The following is an 18,610-nucleotide window of genomic DNA, read 5'->3' on the forward strand; positions in this document are numbered from 1 at the left end:
AGAGAGAAGAAAGAGACATTTCTTGAAGAGAGAAGAAACAAGACATCTTGTTTCCCACATTGAGATTTGGACGCTATCAATGAATTAAGTAACTTTTCAGGGCTCTCACTAAACAATTTGCTTAAGCCACTAATGTTTATCAATGTAAACGACACTGCTAATATAACTACCAACAATGTCTCAAAATTCATGCATTTGTGCTCCTTTAACCAAAATTTGTCCACAAAATCATCATATAGTTGCCTTTGTTTCGCCGACTCATCCTTTGTCACTATTCATTTTACGATTGGATAATACATTAGGAGTAAGTTAGAATGACACTCTATAAGTTTGTTCTATATTTTTCGTTGGCTCTTTAGTGGAAAAATGATCAAGACCTTTTCAATTGAAGCAAGTCTAGTCCTTGGTGATAATATGTTACGGGCATGACCATATAATATCCCGTGGTGAGAATTTACTGTAGTATTCTATACACGTGGATAAGTGTGAGGGTTAAACGAGAGTGTAAAGAAGGGGAGGATTACTTTTAAATTCTCGGGATTGAGACAACCCATTAGGCCAAGTGTGAACATGGCTGGTGGCCCTGGGTATCGCTATAAATAGAGGCCTAGATACCCTCATTTGATCATCTAGTTGACTACGTCGAGACTCTGTCTTGTGGTGGGTCAACTCTTGTAGCGAGCGCGCCAACACCAGGTACGACTCGACGCCATGACGGTGGTATGGGACGTCGATCGAGGCTCGAGTCTGTCTCGATCCCTTCGCTCGGGGGTGGTCGGGTGGATCGACACCCTTCTTTCTCTCTCTCCTTTCTTTCTATCTACCTAGATCTATCCTTTTCTAATGCTTACTTTAGTACATGTCTCTACCAAAGTTCCTGGAACTTTGGTAGCCATTTATATTAGACTTTTTACCATATATTATCCTCGTCTAAGGAAACTTCTCAAGGGATGATCATGCATGTCGGAGCTTGAGTTAGTGAATCTCAAGATGATACTAGCAAATGACATGGAGATTCTCTTTCTCTCTGATATTGAGAAACCCTTAGCCTCATGAAAAAGTGAGATGGATTTGAAGGTGGAAAAAATAGGTTTCTATCTTCACCCAAAAGGACCTCAAAAGAAGAAAAGGAACATATGGATAAAAAACAAATGTTGTTGATTCGTTGATGCATAACACAAGGTATACCATTTTCTAACAAAATATTATTATGCATTAGGAATGAAACAACTCGAGAATAATCTTGGCTAAGTTATGCAAGGTGTTGGGAAAAGCTTAACATGTGACATTGTTTGTTTTTCTTTAATCACAATGATACGTAGAATTCATTTGTAATACTAAGTTGTCGATGGTTATTTTGTGAATTCTACGAAGATCCATAGGTATAACTTTGGGAATGTTTTGGAAACTTAGACGAGTATTTTGGGGGTTTTGAAACTACTAGCTCGCTTCATCTAGAAATTTTGGTGTGGAATTAGAGAATAAAGAAAGCAAAAAAGATTCAACCTTCAACCTTCAACCTTCATATGGTTATGACAATGCTCCAACTGGATTGTAATTTCAACTATAAAAGGATCCACACATAACATCTATCCTAAAAGAACAATAACTAAAACTATCATGTAAATCAAACTCAAAAAACATGTGTGCGTCATGCATGTCTCAAACACGAGGAGCGCAAAACATGGTCCATGTGGAACCTTGAAACTTGAAGCCTAAGTTTGTGAGTAAGCCTTTGCATTGTAAGCACCAAAAACGTAATCGTCTGACTCAGGTAGTTTCGTGTCGACCAAAATTGGATGCAAAAAACATTAGTTCATAAAGTGGTTGCGATTTCAATACATGTTCCTTGAAATTACTTTCATTCCTAAAGCAGGGTAGTTTCCAATCCATTAGGCATATGACACAAATTTTGGAGTAGAAAAGGTTAACTTTTTACCATGGTTTGTGATTAAATCGAGTAAAGAAAAATGGCCTATATGTTTCTTGAAATTACTTTCATTCCTAAAGCGGGGTAGTTTCCAATCCATTAGGCATATGACACAAATTTTGCGGTAGAAAAGGTTAACTTTTTACCATGGTTGGTGATTAAATCGAATAAAGAAAAGTGAAAGTGGCCTATACAGGTCTCGAACCTGTGACCTTCGCGTTATTAGCACGACGCTCTAACCAACTGAGCTAATAGGCCGATGTTGTGAGTTTATTGACAGAAATATTCTTAGTATCTAAATAACTTCTCTTGTAAATCCCCCTCCTCACTCAGAAAACAACAAAGTTTTTTCTCCTGACTCATGAAGCTATAGAAATGATAGTGCAAAAGAACTACACTCTCTTACCTTTAATCAAGACTTGTGCCCGAAAGAAGGACCTTTACATGGGCATTAAGCTCCATGAACATATCCGGAGGAAGAAAGGGTTGCTAGAAACGAGCATCTACCTGGCGAGCTGCTTAATCAGCATGTATTCCAAATGTGGAATGCTTGAAAAAGCACACGAAGTGCATAAAGATATTGGGAACCCGAATGTTTTCTCTTGGAATGCATTGATTTCAGCATATACCCAACATGATCATATCAATGAAGCATTAGATTGTTTTGAAAGAATGCAAAATGAGGGTCTTTGTCGAGACTCATTCACTTTCAGTTGCATCGTGAAGGCATGTGGAAGAATAAGAAACATAGAAAAGGGGAAAAAAGTTCATGAAATGGTTATTGTTAATGAGGGTATGCTAGAGAATGATAATGTACTTGGAAATGCTTTGGTTGATATGTACGCGAAATGCGGTATGTTTGGAAAAGCTCAGAAAGTCATGGATGAGATTCGGATTCGAGATGTGGTAACTTGGAATGCCCTCATTGGTGGGTATGCACAACATGGAAAGGGAATCGAAGCATTGGTTTGCTTCAAAAAGATGAGGAAAGAAGGCATCTCTCCAGACTCGGTTACATTCATTTCCGTGTTGAAAGCATGTGGTAATGTCAAAGCTATAGACAAGGGCAAACAAATTCATGATGAGATTTTGGAAAGTAGATGTATGCATGAGAAGGGTAAGGAGGAGGTTGTGCTTAGAAATGCTTTGGTGGATATGTATGCCAAATGTGGTGATACTACCAAAGCACGAAAAGTTCTTGAAGAATTTCTTAATCGAGATGTAATCACTTGGAATGCACTAATTGGAGGGTATGCTGAACATGGTCAAGGCCATGAAGCATTGAATTGTTTCGCCAGAATGCAGAGTCAAGGCATCTGTCCAGATGCAGTTACCTTCATTTGCAGCTTAAAATCATGTGGTATTATAAGGGCCACAAATATAGGCATCCAAATCCACAAAATGATCGTAAGTAAGGGCTTGTTCAGCAAAGATATCGTCCTGGACACAGCATTGGTGGACATGTATGCCAAATGTGGTATGCTTGCAAAAGCACAACAATTGCTCGAAGAGCTACCTGTTCGAAGCACAGTCTCTTGGAATGCGCTGATGGGAGGGTATGCCCAACAAAGGCAATTGGATAAAGTGCTCAATTGTTTCCAACAGATGCAAAATGAGGGCCTTTCGCCAGATGCTGTCACATTCATCTGTGTCCTGAATGCATGTGGGAGCACTGGGGCTATAGAGGAGGGCAACCAAATCTATGATAAGATTGTAAGTGGGGGCTTACTAAACAAGGATGGTGTGCTTGGGAATGCTCTAGTGAATATGTATGCCAAATGTGGAGTCATTGAGAAAGCAGAAAAAGTGCTTCAAAAGCTCTTTTCAAGAGATGAAGTCTCTTGGTCAGCACTAATTTCCGGGTATGCCAAACAAGGACTAGGTTACTCAGCCTTGGATTGCTTTGAACGCATGCAAAGTGATGGTATCTCTCCAGATCCAGTTACCTTTATTTCTTTGCTCAAAGCATGTGGCAATGCCAGAGCTATAGACAAGGGTAATCAAATTCATGAAAAGATTTTGGGCAAGGGCTTGTTAGAGAAGAATATGGTGCTTAGCAATGCATTGGTAGGTATGTATGCAAAATGCGGAATGTTTGGAAAAGCTCAACAAGTACTCCATGATCTTCATTCATGTAATTTGGTCACTTGTTGGAATGCACTAATTGCAGGGTATGCTGAACAGGGGCAAGACCATGAAGCATTAAAGTGTTTGCAACAGATGAAAAGCAAAGGAGTTTACCCAGACATCGCTACATTTGTGTGTTGCTTAAAGGCATGTGGTAATGCTGGAGCTATAGACAAAGGCAAACAAATTCATAATGAGATTGCGAGTAAGGGCTTGTTGGAGAAGGAAATTGTGCTCGGAAATGCCTTATTGAATATGTATACGAAATGTGGTCTACTTACAAAGGCACAACAAGTGCTCGAAGAGCTTCCTGCCCGAGACATTATCTCTTGGTCTACTTTGATTGGAGGTTATGCTCACCAAGGACAAGGTCATCAAGCACTAAGGTGCTTCGCAAGGATGCAAAGTGAGGGTCTTATTCCAGATTCAATCACGCTCTTGTGCCTTCTAAGTGCGTGTGGTTACTCTGGGTTATTTGATGAAGCTCGAGTACTTTTTGGCAGTATGACCCAAAGCTATCATGGTATTAGTTCATACTTAGATCAGCATGCTTGTATGATGATGATGATTCTTGGATACTCAGGGCAATTTGATAAGGCAATTACATTGACAAGGGTAATGCCATTGTCATCAAATTCATCTTTAGTTTGGCTATCACTCTTGAGTGCATGTAGGAAATGGGCAAATGTGAAGCTTGGAAGCTTGGCTTTCGGAAAAATAATACAACTAGACAAGAGTTGTGCTGTAGCTTATGTGTTTATGGCAGATATTTTTGTAGCTGTGGGCATGGAAGAGGGTGCAAAATATGTTGAAGCTATGAGGGCCGAAATATAATTCCAAATGGGAATAGTGAGTGTCATTTGTTTTGTTAGGTGATTTTTTAAATCATGAAGAAACTGATTTAGGATCACTGGAAAGTGCTCTTCAGTATCGTGCGGACAAAGGCCAAAGCCACATGAGAAGGGGTTAAATGTACATGGCAAATCCGTCCTCGCCAATTTGGTTTCACAATACCCTTGATTGTAAGGTGGTTTCAAATTGCGAGCTCAAATCAAGTTGGGCTTAATTTTTTGGGGTCTGGATGCATACACCAATACGGGAACCTGGATGTGTTGCAGACTAGGATACAGACATTGCTAGGATGGATGAAGTCCCAGGAAGTTAATCGCCCAATATTGATGATGGTGGTGATAGTGGTGACCATGACGATGTATTATTGTCCTGAGGGCCAGTCAGTAACATGCCATAGTGGACTCACCAAAATGCATGTCACTTATATTGTTTGTATGTTCTTTTCAATGCCAAAGGAAGGATCACATGTAAGTGTTTCGAAGGTCAGGCTTATATTGTGAACAACTCGAGTTATACTAATAGTTTGATGCATTAGGCTACCAACGAAATGGTGGTGGAACCATATGCTTTGCATCGTAATATAAGGTGCTCTTAATGCTGAGAGTTGTCAGTATGTTTGATATCTCAGATCAATGCATCTGTGGTGTTGTTACTCCACGTCCTCTTTCCATTTAGCCGGATTTATGTCCACAGATGCAGTTTGTTTCAATGTCTGCTCTTGTGCAGCTTTGTTGGTATATCAAGTAGGTTATTTATATTGTAACCATATTTGCGCATTGATGTGTACCATGCTAGAAGAGGAAGTGTTATGTATATTTTTCTTACATATTTTCACCTTGCATAGATGGATTGGTGACTGATATTTTTATTAAAACGAGTATGAGATGCATTATGACCTTGAGGTTTGGGCAGCCATCTCTAAAAGCAGAAGGATGTATATAGCAAGTTAGAAATGTAATCCAAAGTCCATAACATTCATTGTAATGTCATGTCATTAGAAATCCAAATTAAATATATGGAATCATACATACCAAGTTATGATATGGACCATAATCCAAATCCATAACCCTACTATAATAGGCTATATTTTATCGTAATTGGCATTGTCATTGTCATTGGTTATCTGAAGTCATTTTTACTCTGGAACCTTAGGAGTATCGGTTGTTTACCTCCATGGTAATGGTTTCCATGTTTAAAAACGTTGCACAGAAAGCTTCACATGATTGACAAGGACGACCTCTTTTTCCAGCTGAAGCAATATTGACCGCAAAATAATCCTAATGTTTGAAACTTTGCTCCAAATATGTCAAAACATGGAACTCTGTTCCAAGACATTCTTTCAAACTGACAGTGGCACATAGTTTTGTTTCAGAACTTTCACATATCAAATTCCCTTCCAAATATTAAGAGTAAAATGAAGCAATCCACACCAAGTTGAACACACTTCTATGATTAGAAAAAGATAATGATTAACAGAATTGATGAAGAAAAGTCAAAACATCAGCTTACGTTAAAAAAAAGCACTACTGGTTCAAAGCACTTATCTATATCCTTGTTATAAAGGAAAATTTGAAATGACACATGTAGTAGAATAGAGAAAATGAATTACACTTGATTTGATCAAACATCTTCCTCCCTAGTTAAGGAGAATGTTGCATATAAACCGACAATACATAGGACAGGGATACGAAGGCCTATATAAAGAACTGAATCCCATAGCCATTCCCTTTTATACAAAAACCTTCAAAGCATGATAACTTTTTAAGGCCCGTCTATTAACTAACTCAGCTTGAATCACCTTGCTGTATGCTTTTCTCTTTTTGTTGTTCTTGCTGCAAAAACAAAAACAGAGTTCTATTAAGGCACTATTTGGCACATACATATAAAGGGTGTTTTTTTGGTACATCAGTTTAAAAGACACTTTTTTTTTTGTACATAAATGTATAGAAGGCATTCTATTCAGTAAATACTCTAGAATGTGATTTTTCAGCACACAATATAAAACGTGCTTTACTACAGTATAACCTATGCATGGTCCATCAAACATACATATCTAACGTAATTTTTTAGCACTGTGCAGAGCTATAGTTTTCTTCTTTTCATTTTGAGAAGCCTCGTTTGAAAAGATTCTGTTGAAGCCCTAAAACTTAAGATCAGTTTAATATTGATTCTACAAAAATAAAGATAAACACGGGTGCCTTTTAGTAGAATACTAAACATTGTTTCTTATGTATTCACAATTTTTGAGTTTGTGCTACAATAACCTAATTGGATCTTGTACTTCAGTTGAATCATAAAATAAGCACTTCTCCAAAATGCATATCAGGTAGTGATATCACAATCTGAGAAATCCCTTGTTTGTTACACACATTCAATATCGTTTTGTACTTGCATATAAAAGGTGCTTTTCACGTTATAAGCATATGAAAAGGTTATTTTCTTGGTACACATCCTTATCAAAGGTGCTTGATTTGGCACACACAAATAAAAGGTGCTTTTCTGGTACATTGTACGCAAGTATAAAAAGGCACTTTTTTCCTACATACATTAAAAGGTGGTTTTCTTTTTGGATAAAAAGGCGCTCTTTTTGGTTGTCACATATGCATAGAACCTACTGGAAAAGGAAACATCAAAACTCTTAAAAAAAAAACTTTATTATGTTACATATATATCAAACTTAGCTACTAACTGAAGGAAACGCCATCATCACTTAAAGCAAGTACATATGCCTTCTTATTAAAGAAGCATAAATTTCATTGATAAAAAGTATATATCACTTCTTAAAGCAAGCATACATACCCATTCATGGAGAGCTCCACCTGCAGGAGCTTTGATCTGTACCTTTTCCTCAGGTTTTTTGCTAGCTTGCTGCGCTGCTTCAGCCTCAGCAAGACGTTTCTTCAATTTATCAATCTCCTTCAGAAAACAATATGCAAAAGGAATTATTTTAGGTCAGCTCAACAAAAAATGATGCACTTCTAAGTCAATTTTTTAGAAGGGAAAACCGCCTACTTCCAAAATTTCTGGAATACCCCTCCTGTAGCACAACAAAAGAGGTATTCTTGGAAACGTAGGGGTATTCTGAACAAATGAACAATAAGCTAAGGGGTATTGATCACTGTTTTCCCATTATTTTACTAAAGATAGTTCATAACAAGTTGTTTGGAGAAAATAAAAATTTGATCCACCAAGAGGGCTATGCTATCATATGCAAGGAAAGTGATAATGCAATTTGTTTTCATGTTTTTACATGAAATAAATATTTTTCTTGTCTAGTAAGGAGCAAAAACACCAAATATACTCGTACTTTCTTGATATATTTCCCCAAGGATATCCCTAAGCTTCCGAAAATGGCAGAATTACCTTCGTAGTAAATGTTTGTGCCCTACTATTGAGGCATTTTGGTCATTTTTTGAAGAACTTAAGAATAGTCAAGTCAGTATCAAACAAGTAAAGGGTATTTTGGTAATTCCAACACACTAGTTTCTGAAAACATAACGGTATTCACATAAATATCTAGATAGTTGAGGGTATTGAGTGGATTTTTCCCCATTAATAAGGAGAAGGGAGAGAGTGGAGCTTACAGGAGATTGGCCTTCTGGATCCAGAAATTCTACTCTTAATACCCTCTCCACTGCAACAAACTCCTTCCGTTCATCGAACTGAAAATAATTACATTTAGACACATTATATGTCTCAAAATTATAGAACTAAAATAAAAATAATTCTTCATAACAGCTCCCTCAAAGGACTGTCTTATTGATCAAGCACATTGTCATAATGCCACATCACTTTTGATCTTTTCTTACCAGTTCAGGAGTGAACACAACTCCTGGTTTGACTTTCAGACTCACAATTTTGAACTTCTCCTTGCTTTTCTTTTCTTCTTCATGTTCTGGCATCTCAATGAACTTCACCACTGCCAAGTGTTTTTTACACAAAACATAGAATCTGCTTAGGCACTTTTGTTTGGTACTATGAACATATTTGTGCATGTATATGTGTGTGTGTGTGAGTATTCCAGATAAAACTCTCAATGTGGTGACAAAATGGACGTTACTGTCTATCTTAATACTAGAAACACTCATTCAATGAACAAAAGAAGGCAAATATATGTTCCTCTATGACTTTTGAGGTAGCAGAAAAGAAAAAGTGGGTTTTAACCTACCAGTAGCAATAATTGCTTCTCCAGGAGCAAGAATGGCATTAGGAGGACGCATGAAACAGCTCTTTGGAGAATTTGTTTGAAACTGTTGATTTGTTTTACATCATTCATTACTTGTTTGTATCAAAAAAGAAAAGGGAAGAAGTATTCAATCTTATTAAATAAAGAATGTCTATCAAACCTTGAATGCAACTGGTGATCCACTTGTATTCTTGATCCTTATAGCACTAGACACTTGTTTGCCCGGTTCATCTACTTAAGTCCAACACTTTGTCATGAGAACTAACATCTTACATATAGATCATGAAAAATAAAATACAAACATAATAGCAGAATGGCATAATAACAAAAGAAAAAGTCATTTAAATCACTTGGCCTGATGTGTAAAAGGACATAAGTTCCTTGTTTTGGAAGAATCACTAATGGAGAGTAATCTCACATGCTATGGAAATTACCCTTCTGAGGTTGCATATATGAAAACACATGCAATCTTGCATACATTAGGCCAAACATACACATCAAATGCAGCATGAACACACATGCACACTCCATGGCAAGACATGAAATGAGTTTAAATCATTTACAGAGAAGAACCACTATTATGACCTAAATAAAATCATGTAATCCCTTTTAAAGGATGCATAAAGTTGAATTCTTCACAACCAAACCCTAATATAGATCAAAGAGACCACATTAATTCTAAGGAACTATAACATCAACTTCACTACAACCTAATGACAATATGAAAAGGTCTGAAATATAAGTAATACATGAAAGTAAATTCCTTTACTTTCAAACCTGAATGCATGCACAAAAGTGTATTCTTTACATCATAATTAATGGAGGCTAATGATGTTCAAATCAGCTATAGAGACGATTACATATACCAGAATATGGGTATCAAAGGAACTACCTTTGCCCAGTCCATTAGATAAATGTGAATTCCTTTTACCCTCAAACCCTAATGGAGGACAAATAGCTCAAATCTGTTATTAAGAAAATCACATTACCAGAAAGTAACGGGTTTATATCATAACTCATATGCAATACATACAAAAAGTAAGAGAGGCCCACAATGGATTACATAAAAGCACATAAGGGAAATTACTCAAATCTGTTATAGAGAAGATTGCAAGTATTGAAATGTGTTTGTATCAAAGAGACTTTCTTTAAGCATTATTTTATATTCAAGCACTAATGTATGCATGAAAGCGAATTATCTTACACTCAAACCCTAATGATGAAAAATAGCTTGAATCAGTTATGGAGAAAATTGAATAACCAGAATGTGAGTATGAATGGAATTTTTTCTATGCACATTCAACCCCAAACGAATGCATTCCTTTAAACTCAAACTCTAATCCCCAAGAACTAATAAAATGCAAAAGATAATCAGTCATACAGAAGACTGTATTATCAGAATGCGGGTATTCGAAGGGGATCAATATGCATTCCTTCACATTTAAAACCTAATCGATGCACAGATATTCATTCCTTTATGCTCAAGTGCTAGTGGAGGTTAAGTAGCTGACATCAATTATAGACAAAATTGTATTAACATAATTGAGTATCACGGGAACTTCCGTTAAATACTTCTGTATATTCAAACCCTAATGGAGTGCAAATGGATCAAATCACTCATAGCGATGATTCCAATAGCAGAATATGGGTATGAGGAAACTTCATTGATGCGTTCCTCCTTTACATTCAAACACTAATGGAGGCTGGAAAGCACATTTATCGAGATTCATCTTTAAAGCCAGCGCTGGAGGCTGACTAAAAATTTAATAATGAGTGGAGTGGGCATGAAAATGTGACTTACAGAGGAAGTAGAGTTTATTATCAGGAGTGAGTCGGAGGCGTCGCCTATTAGATAACATTGCTTTTGCTATGGCAGCGAGGGAGGGAAGCCTTGAAGGCGCTGCAGTGGTCGCTCCATTTTGATGTAAATGCTCATCGTCTTGTCGCTGCTGATGCTGATGCTGATGAAAGAATCCATGGGCATCATTGGCCGGCTTCGCCATACAAATTTCTGGGTTTTGGGCTTTCAAAAGGTGGTTTAGGGTTTCGAAGATGGTTTAGGGTTTTGAAGATGGTTTAGGGTTTTGAGAGACCGAGGGTTTTAAAACCCACTTTCTGTTGACAAAGATCGGATGGGGCAAATCTTGAAATTGAAGTGGGCAATTGAGCATATATATATATATATATATATATATGCAAAAAGTGACACGGAAGAGACGCCCAGGAACAGGGGAGACAGAGACAGAGAGAGAGATGGGGACTCGGGAGCAGGGCTTACTACAGTCAATATATTTATATGTATCATAAGCTCGAGCCTTACACACACACACAACAATAGGCTCCCATGGGTTCACACTTTGGGCGGACAAAGTTGGTTTTCCGCACCCCGGACATTCGCTTGTGATGTGATTCGATGCTATGCCATGCAACGCGCTCCGCAAAACCCTTCCAACCATTACCCGTCTTGATTGTGCGCTAATTTACTCATCGGGGAAGTGTAATTAAGGTCTAGCTTTCACATGGACCCGATACGATTATCAAATAGTCAGTTGCCCAACAGGTGTTAATCATCCATCAAGAGACTAATTAAAGGCTACCCAATAGATTTCCTAGGCCAGCCCCGATGTTTATCTAGGCTTTTGCTATATAATGAGACAACGACAATTGCCTTATATGTATAGCCTATGTGTATATATAAGACAATTGTCGTCGTCTCATTATATCATCGCCCACTGTAATATTCATGCTTATGTTGATCAACAATTGATTCTCTTAGACAAAAAGAGACATGTGTGGAGTTTCAAATATTGCGCGGCCCTGTGTAAGACCATGTTCGTTGCAGCATTTTTGCACATTGAAAGGGGACTAGATCTCTCCTATATCACATGATCCACTCCTATGATTGTTTCGAATAGTCAATGTACGTAGTATGCCTTGCCAACAAGCTTCTAATAGGTAACCTTAATATCAAAAGTAATGCAAAATGAATGTAAACTTATTGACAATTTATCATAACCCTTCCTCGCATCCCCATCGAAAGCTCATCATATCCCTTCCTTTTTTAATACAACAAATTCACACATTAGGTAGCCCATAATAAGTTCCAATAGTCATTCATATCATTAGAATAAAACATCAAATGAAAGTGCATAGTTCAAACATTGTTGAAATGGGAAGGTCTTAAGTTATGTTATCCATTGCCAGCTACGTCCATTTGAATTGGCCAATGAATCAACAAGAGCTCATGCATCTATATATTTTGGCTAAAAAAGTCCAACAATTTCTACAACGAACAATACATTCACCCAATGTATCCAATACATCATGACCTTGATAGGATTAAACCTTACACAAAGCTTTTATTGCTTATGGTTCATATTTTGACAACTATATACTTGAAGCCACCAGATCAATATTAGAATGTAAGATTAATAGTTTGCTCCTTGCTAGATGATTTCAATTAAAATTCAATGATATGTTTGATTGTAGAGCAATAATTAGTGTATCTATTTATTTTGGACTAAACATTAATATTAGGATGGGGAGGTGTTCACTGTTGGGTTTGGACTCAAACAATAATCATGCTTGACAAGCACTCTTACAAATGGTGTGCAGTGTACACCTTGTGGATCATGGTTTTACATTTATGACATGCATGATGTGATGATATAACAAGTGTATCTCCATTCTCCATCATTGAATGATGTATATAGAGACGCATTGATGGTCACAACTCGTTGGTTATATGGCATTTACTCTAACTGAGAGCGATTGGATCAATTATCTTAAAAATAAATGTGACATTCAATTCAATTTCCATGTTTTTTAATGCTTTTGTTACAATATTGTTTTCAACTTTTGAAGAGTTAACGCTACAAAGGTAGAAAGGAAAAGAGTGAACAACTATTACACCTCGTTTAGTTTACAAAGTACGAAAGTGTTTGTTCATTCATGTTTTAGTATTGACGATCTTGTAAATTTAAAAAATATAAACCATACGATAATTTCGTTAAAAGCTAAGAACTATGCCATTTAATAATGCTACTTTAAATCGAATGAAATTTATTCTACTGCAATCAAATCAAATAACTTTATTCTTTTAGGTCCTCTTACTCAAGTAAACTTCTATGCAACATTCATAAAATGGATGACAATTATTGACTTCAACCTTTTATTACTTTCTATTCATTTCATTGTGATGAGTGTATCCTATTTATGTTTACATTCTAGCATGGACCTTACTATCATTATAACCTTGCAACTATTCCTTTGTCATATTAATAACCATCAAAGAGTAATTGTACAACTTGATATGACGTAATAGCATTTATTCTTAAATAATAGTGTCCCCTTTTTTGAGTATTTTGTACTTTAGGAACATTTGTTTTGGCATCCCACAACTAAGTCTATGTGTCATAGACTCAAGGTACATCTAATGACGTAAAAATTAACAACTAAACATTGGTGGAGAACTTGGATCAAAGCTCTAGTCCATTTTTACCTAGTTATTACTAACCATGCAATCATTCCATGTACTGAAATGAGGACTCATCTTTGCTAACATTGTAAGTAAATTCAACATCATGAAACATTTATAACCAAGTTAGCATGCTATAGTATAGACATATTGGTATTGGCATGATTTGGTTCAAAAATGTACATGAAAGGTAGCCTCATGCTTGAAAACACTAGGCCAAAAGGATTTATAAGTCCCAAAATACCCCATGCTCAAAAATATGGGGTTATCAAAATGTCCAGTGAAAAGGCCAAAGAAATATCCTAATCAAGGAAATCTAAAAAGATTTGGGACATGGAACTTGAAGTGACGCAAATCTATCAACCACCTAGCTACAAACTTAGAGCTTCCATAAAATACAATATACATTTTGTTTTTTGTTTTTGGAGTTTTAAAATGAGATGGATGACCAAGATTTTCTCGATCTATGTGTGATGCATCCTAGTCGTGATTCTATTGAGGTAATGAACAAGTTTATTTGTTTGTTATGGTACACCATGTTACTATTTCATACGATCCAACGATGAAAAAGGTTTTGATATTTGAGTTTTGCTCTCCACCTTGCATCCCTAATCTCCCTTCCATGTGAAGGTTGTGACAAGGATCTCTTCCTCTATGTTATTTTGGTCGTCTCTCACGAGTCACGACCTTCGAGCCTCCATTAGGGAACCTTACCAATTGGTCTACGATGGAGGGGTTTCTTGCACACATATAATATATTCCCCATATGCATTTAACAAATTTATCGCTTCATTGTCCAAATAAGACATTTGAAAATGTACTCTTCAAGGACTTTTGTTAAGTGATTGCCAAACATATCATCATGAACACTTCCCAGACAAAACTAACAATCATACGAGTCCACAATAAAGAGGGTAATCGTACTTTAGGATAGAAGCCTAATGTCCACAAATGTAAAAAGGACAAAATTATAAGTAGTCAAATGTAAAAGAAGTACAATTTCTTATGATGAAGCCTTTTACTTTGTCTTGTTCATTTTTTAGAATCATACCATAAGTTAGAGCTCGTTGTTCCTAATCCTCTCTCTCTCTCTCATACAAAACATGGGATTCTTTCTTTCACGTTCTTATGTTTCATTTGTAAGTACTTAAGATTTTTATACTTAACTTTTGTTCTCATATATGTTAGTAAGAAATCAAAAGTAGTCGTTGAATTGAAGTTTGAATTTTTATTTCTTTCCTTTCATCAAAATTTAAGGTAAGTTAATAAGTTTAAATTAAGCCATTCTTTGTGCTACCTTTTTCTAGTAAGTTAAAGAGAAATATGTATGATTAAGAAATTTGTTTAGGTAAGGTAGGGTAGGGTTCTAATTTAAATGATTTAGAGTGGTCGACACATATTCCTTGCCCTCTTCACAAAACAAAGGGTGCACGTTTCTCCAATATCATGCAATGATCTAAAGTAAAAAAGGTTGTTAGATAATTGTGTCAAAGAAATATGTCATTGGCGTTGTGGTTGAGGACTACTATGGATACCCCCAAGAGTTTGGGAGAGCTTCTTTGTAAGCTCACAAGACTACAAGGAGTCTATGAAGTGTTCACCAAAACTTTTTGTGAGCTCCCAAAGCCACAACATGTCCAAGTAGAAGTAACAAAAATTCTTGTTAAACATTACTTGAATTTATTTTTGTTATCATTATTTCTCATTAACTCCTCTCTAATATTCCCTTATCGTTGTTTGATTGATATTGACCTTTTTTTAAAGTCAAGATTCATGTGGTATTAGTGAAAAAATGCCCAAAGGCAACAAAGAATCCATACAATAAATTACAACCCTCCTACCCACATGAATCAACATGTCTAGTAACAGAAACCGTCATGCATGGTCCTTTCAAGACAAGGGGAAAAAAAAGCCAACTTGGTGGAGCATATCTCCATTTTATTCTGTCCCCAAAATAGGTGAAGACCTCTGCCTTTTCCCAAATTTCTCGAAATTGTTGTTGCTTGCGAAACACAACATCAGGCTGACCATGTATTGCCTCATATTGACTTCTTAGAGTATGCAAGAGCATCAACCATATCTCCTTGACTAACTCAACCACATTCGGTTTGACATTCTGAAATACACACTTACATCTTGCCTTCCATAATGTCCAAACTACTAAAGAAGATATTGTAGGCCAAACATTGTCTTCTTCGAAAACAATGGATTGATGTAGAATAAGAGGCCTCCAATACATGTCTTCCATCAAAGAGGAGAAGAAAATCAACACAATCCCTTTCATAATTATGTATTTCTTTAGCCAGCCTTCCCCATCTCACAAAACCCCATGTGTACACCCATAAATAGGATACAAAATTCTCAACATTCTTTTCCATACTGCTCTAGCTATAGGACATACCCATAAAACATGGTGCACCGTTTCACTGGGAAAACCACAATTGTCAAATTTTAAATCATGGCAATGCCCCTTCATCCATGAATTCACAGGGGTGCCATAATGTACCAACAACAATCTAACCAAGACAACTTTTCTAGGAATTTCCATGGCCCATAGCCATTTCCAATAAGCATTCAACCAAGAGTGTCGTACATTACCCAAGCTCCAAAATTTATATGTTGCTGGCGTAACAACCACACGCCTCCTTAGCAATTCTCTACCCATTTTTACTGAGTACTAAAAAGATAGGATTTGCTTGCCTAGCATTCATTGTGTTGATATGCTTTGCCATTTCCATTCATTGGGATCCCACAGAAGTTTGTCAATGGGCTTATTCTTGTAAACCCACAATTCAGATAAATTGTTTATATCATTTGGGTGTGGATTCAACATTCATTTTTTATCATTTTTCCACAATATACGAACATGCAACATACTCCCTTGAGGTACAACTTCGTCTTCCATACCGATAGAATGAAACCGTCTAGAATGCAAAACATCGAAATAAAGATAATCACGAGAGTTTTTATAACCCCTGACCCCCAACAAGACATGTAAAGATGAAAATATACCATACCAAAATAGACCACTTTGAGAAGGCTGAAAGGAATACATCTTAAACACTCTATCTATTTCTGTATGCATAATGTTTCCACCCCAAATTGTGCGACAAACCCAAGTTTTATTTTCCATCGTTGAAGAAGAAAAATACAACCAATTCCTTACTGATCCAGCTTCTCCTCTATCAAAATCAGCCCATTTCAACCTAGTTCTTTTCCCTAACATTCCCCACTCCTTTGATAGAAACAATGGGTTCATTATGAGGATTTGGCACAACCATTCCTCCATACACGATGGTAGAGATTGGACCAAGTTATGTTTCAAATCCCACCATGCCTTCATGATACCCCTAAAAAACTTATCTTGGCCAAAAATTATTAAGGGAATGATTAAAATCTCTTAAAAACCACCATCTAATACTATCTTGCCAGTTGCCACATGTAGAAGGCATAACCTTAACCATTATGTGCATTAAGATTTTTTTCCCTGGCTCCCCACCTGGCAACAAGCCTCTTATATAAATTTCCCCAAAAAAGCCTTACATTGTAATAGAGGATCAATCAATCCAAGACCCCCCTTGTCCTTTGGAGCTGTAATGACTTTCTAAGATACTTTGGCTCTCACATATGAACCATATGTAGATCCCCAAAGTAAATTTCTAATAAGCCTTTGTACTTCTGATAAAGCCGAACGTGTACACAACCAAGCTGACAAAATGTACCACATGGAAGCCAACAATACTTGATTGGCAACAACAACCCGACCTGCGAGTGACAATTTAACAACATTCCAATACAACAATTTCTTCCTTATATAGCAAGCAACGAAGGAGCTATATGATCTTCCAGTGAAAGGTTAATTCCTACTTGACATCCCAAGTATCTTACAGGTTTATCATGCGGAATCCATTGAAACCCTTCCCGTGGACACCACAAGGGGTTTACTGTGGTACTTACCCAAAATCCCACCGACTTATTCCAATTAATAACAGTTCTAGAAGCATAGCAAAAACTATCAATAACCCGTTGTACTCTACACAGATTATTGTGAGAACTTTGCAAATACAGGGTTGTATCAACAATTTGACAATCCACAATTTGCTCCTCTAACCAAGGCCATTGTAGTCCTTTTATATTCTCGACATTACTTATAAGAAAACTACTAAAAGCTTCTCCTATCATCAAATATAAAAAAGGAGCTAATAGACATCCTTGTCTCACTGACCTAGAAATTGAAAATGCTTGGTCTAGCTCTCCAACTAATAATACCGTACTAGTAGCTGAGTTGTAAAGAGCGGAAACAACCGTTAGGCATTGATTAGGAAAACCTAGTTTCTCCATAGTGTCCCTTAAAAAAGACCAATCTACCCTATCATAAGCCTTTTCAAAATCCAACAACAAGATAGCTAAATCCTCTTTCCATTCTTGTGAAATTGCAACCGCTTCCCAAAATAAGAAAATGTTATCCAATATACACCTATCTTGTAAGAACCCTATTTGGGTGTTATGAATGATGTCTGTTAAAAAAGGTTGCAATCTCATAGCCAACAACTTAGCTATAGTAATAGGTCGCCACTTCCTAATATCAACCACTACCCCTTCCAACTTTTGAATAAGATATATCATACCTTCTATCCATTTACTTGGGATAATTCCAATGTCAAACACCTCTTGGAATGCAACAATAATATCGTTCCCAATAAATTCCCAATAATTTTGGAAAAATCTACCGAAAACCCATGAATACCAGGGCATACATGGGAGCCAATTGCATCTAGAACAGCTCTTACTTCAAAAATTGAAATTGGCTTAACTAAAATAGTTGCCATATGTAGTGAAACTCGTGCATGCATGGTCTGCCACAGACATTGGCGACTCTCCAATTGATTAGGTGTAAAACATTGAACGAACAATAGATTGCCATAAAACTGTGTAGCAATATCCCTCATTTGGATCCATCATCCCTCTGAAGTTGTTTCATCCCATTACAAGATTTTTTTTTTGGTTACAATTTTGAAAAAATCAGCTGAGATTTTAT

At 36.6% G+C, this 18,610-nt stretch overlaps 2 protein-coding genes and 1 non-coding gene across 5 annotated transcripts; 1 reads left to right on the forward strand and 2 right to left on the reverse strand.

Moving 5' to 3' along the window:
- Positions 1–2,114: 2,114 nt before the first annotated feature.
- Positions 2,115–2,188, reverse strand: TRNAI-AAU (transfer RNA isoleucine (anticodon AAU)). The gene has a single exon. It is a non-coding gene; the product is annotated as a tRNA-Ile (tRNA).
- Positions 2,189–2,305: 117 nt separating this feature from the next.
- On the forward strand, positions 2,306–4,891 carry LOC147867610 (pentatricopeptide repeat-containing protein At5g27110-like). The gene has a single exon (XM_087315726.1). It carries the CDS (start codon positions 2,306–2,308, stop codon positions 4,889–4,891), a length of 2,586 nt encoding a protein of 861 aa, XP_087171852.1.
- A 1,602-nt stretch (positions 4,892–6,493) lies between these two features.
- On the reverse strand, positions 6,494–11,251 carry LOC147867611 (vesicle-associated protein 4-2-like). Of its 3 annotated transcripts, none has more exons than XM_087315392.1 (7): positions 10,897–11,251; positions 9,256–9,326; positions 9,078–9,159; positions 8,719–8,828; positions 8,494–8,571; positions 7,709–7,825; positions 6,494–6,741 (listed from the first exon to the last, which is right to left on the reverse strand). In XM_087315392.1, the coding sequence occupies exons 1-7, from the start codon at positions 11,096–11,098 to the stop codon at positions 6,694–6,696; spliced, it is 708 nt and encodes a 235-aa protein (XP_087171518.1). In that variant the 5' UTR covers positions 11,099–11,251; the 3' UTR covers positions 6,494–6,693. The 3 variants fall into 3 exon arrangements, with proteins under 3 accessions (XP_087171518.1, XP_087171517.1, XP_087171519.1); XM_087315391.1 differs by lacking the exon at positions 6,494–6,741 and adding an exon at positions 6,758–7,520; XM_087315393.1 differs by lacking the exon at positions 6,494–6,741 and adding an exon at positions 7,385–7,523.
- Between the last annotated feature and the right edge of the window lie 7,359 nt (positions 11,252–18,610).

This window comes from Azolla caroliniana, unplaced genomic scaffold (genome assembly GCF_043228905.1).
Source record: "Azolla caroliniana isolate FFs.n. ecotype wild unplaced genomic scaffold, voAzoCaro1.0.p SCAF_2, whole genome shotgun sequence".
NCBI classification, from domain to species: domain Eukaryota; kingdom Viridiplantae; phylum Streptophyta; class Polypodiopsida; order Salviniales; family Salviniaceae; genus Azolla; species Azolla caroliniana.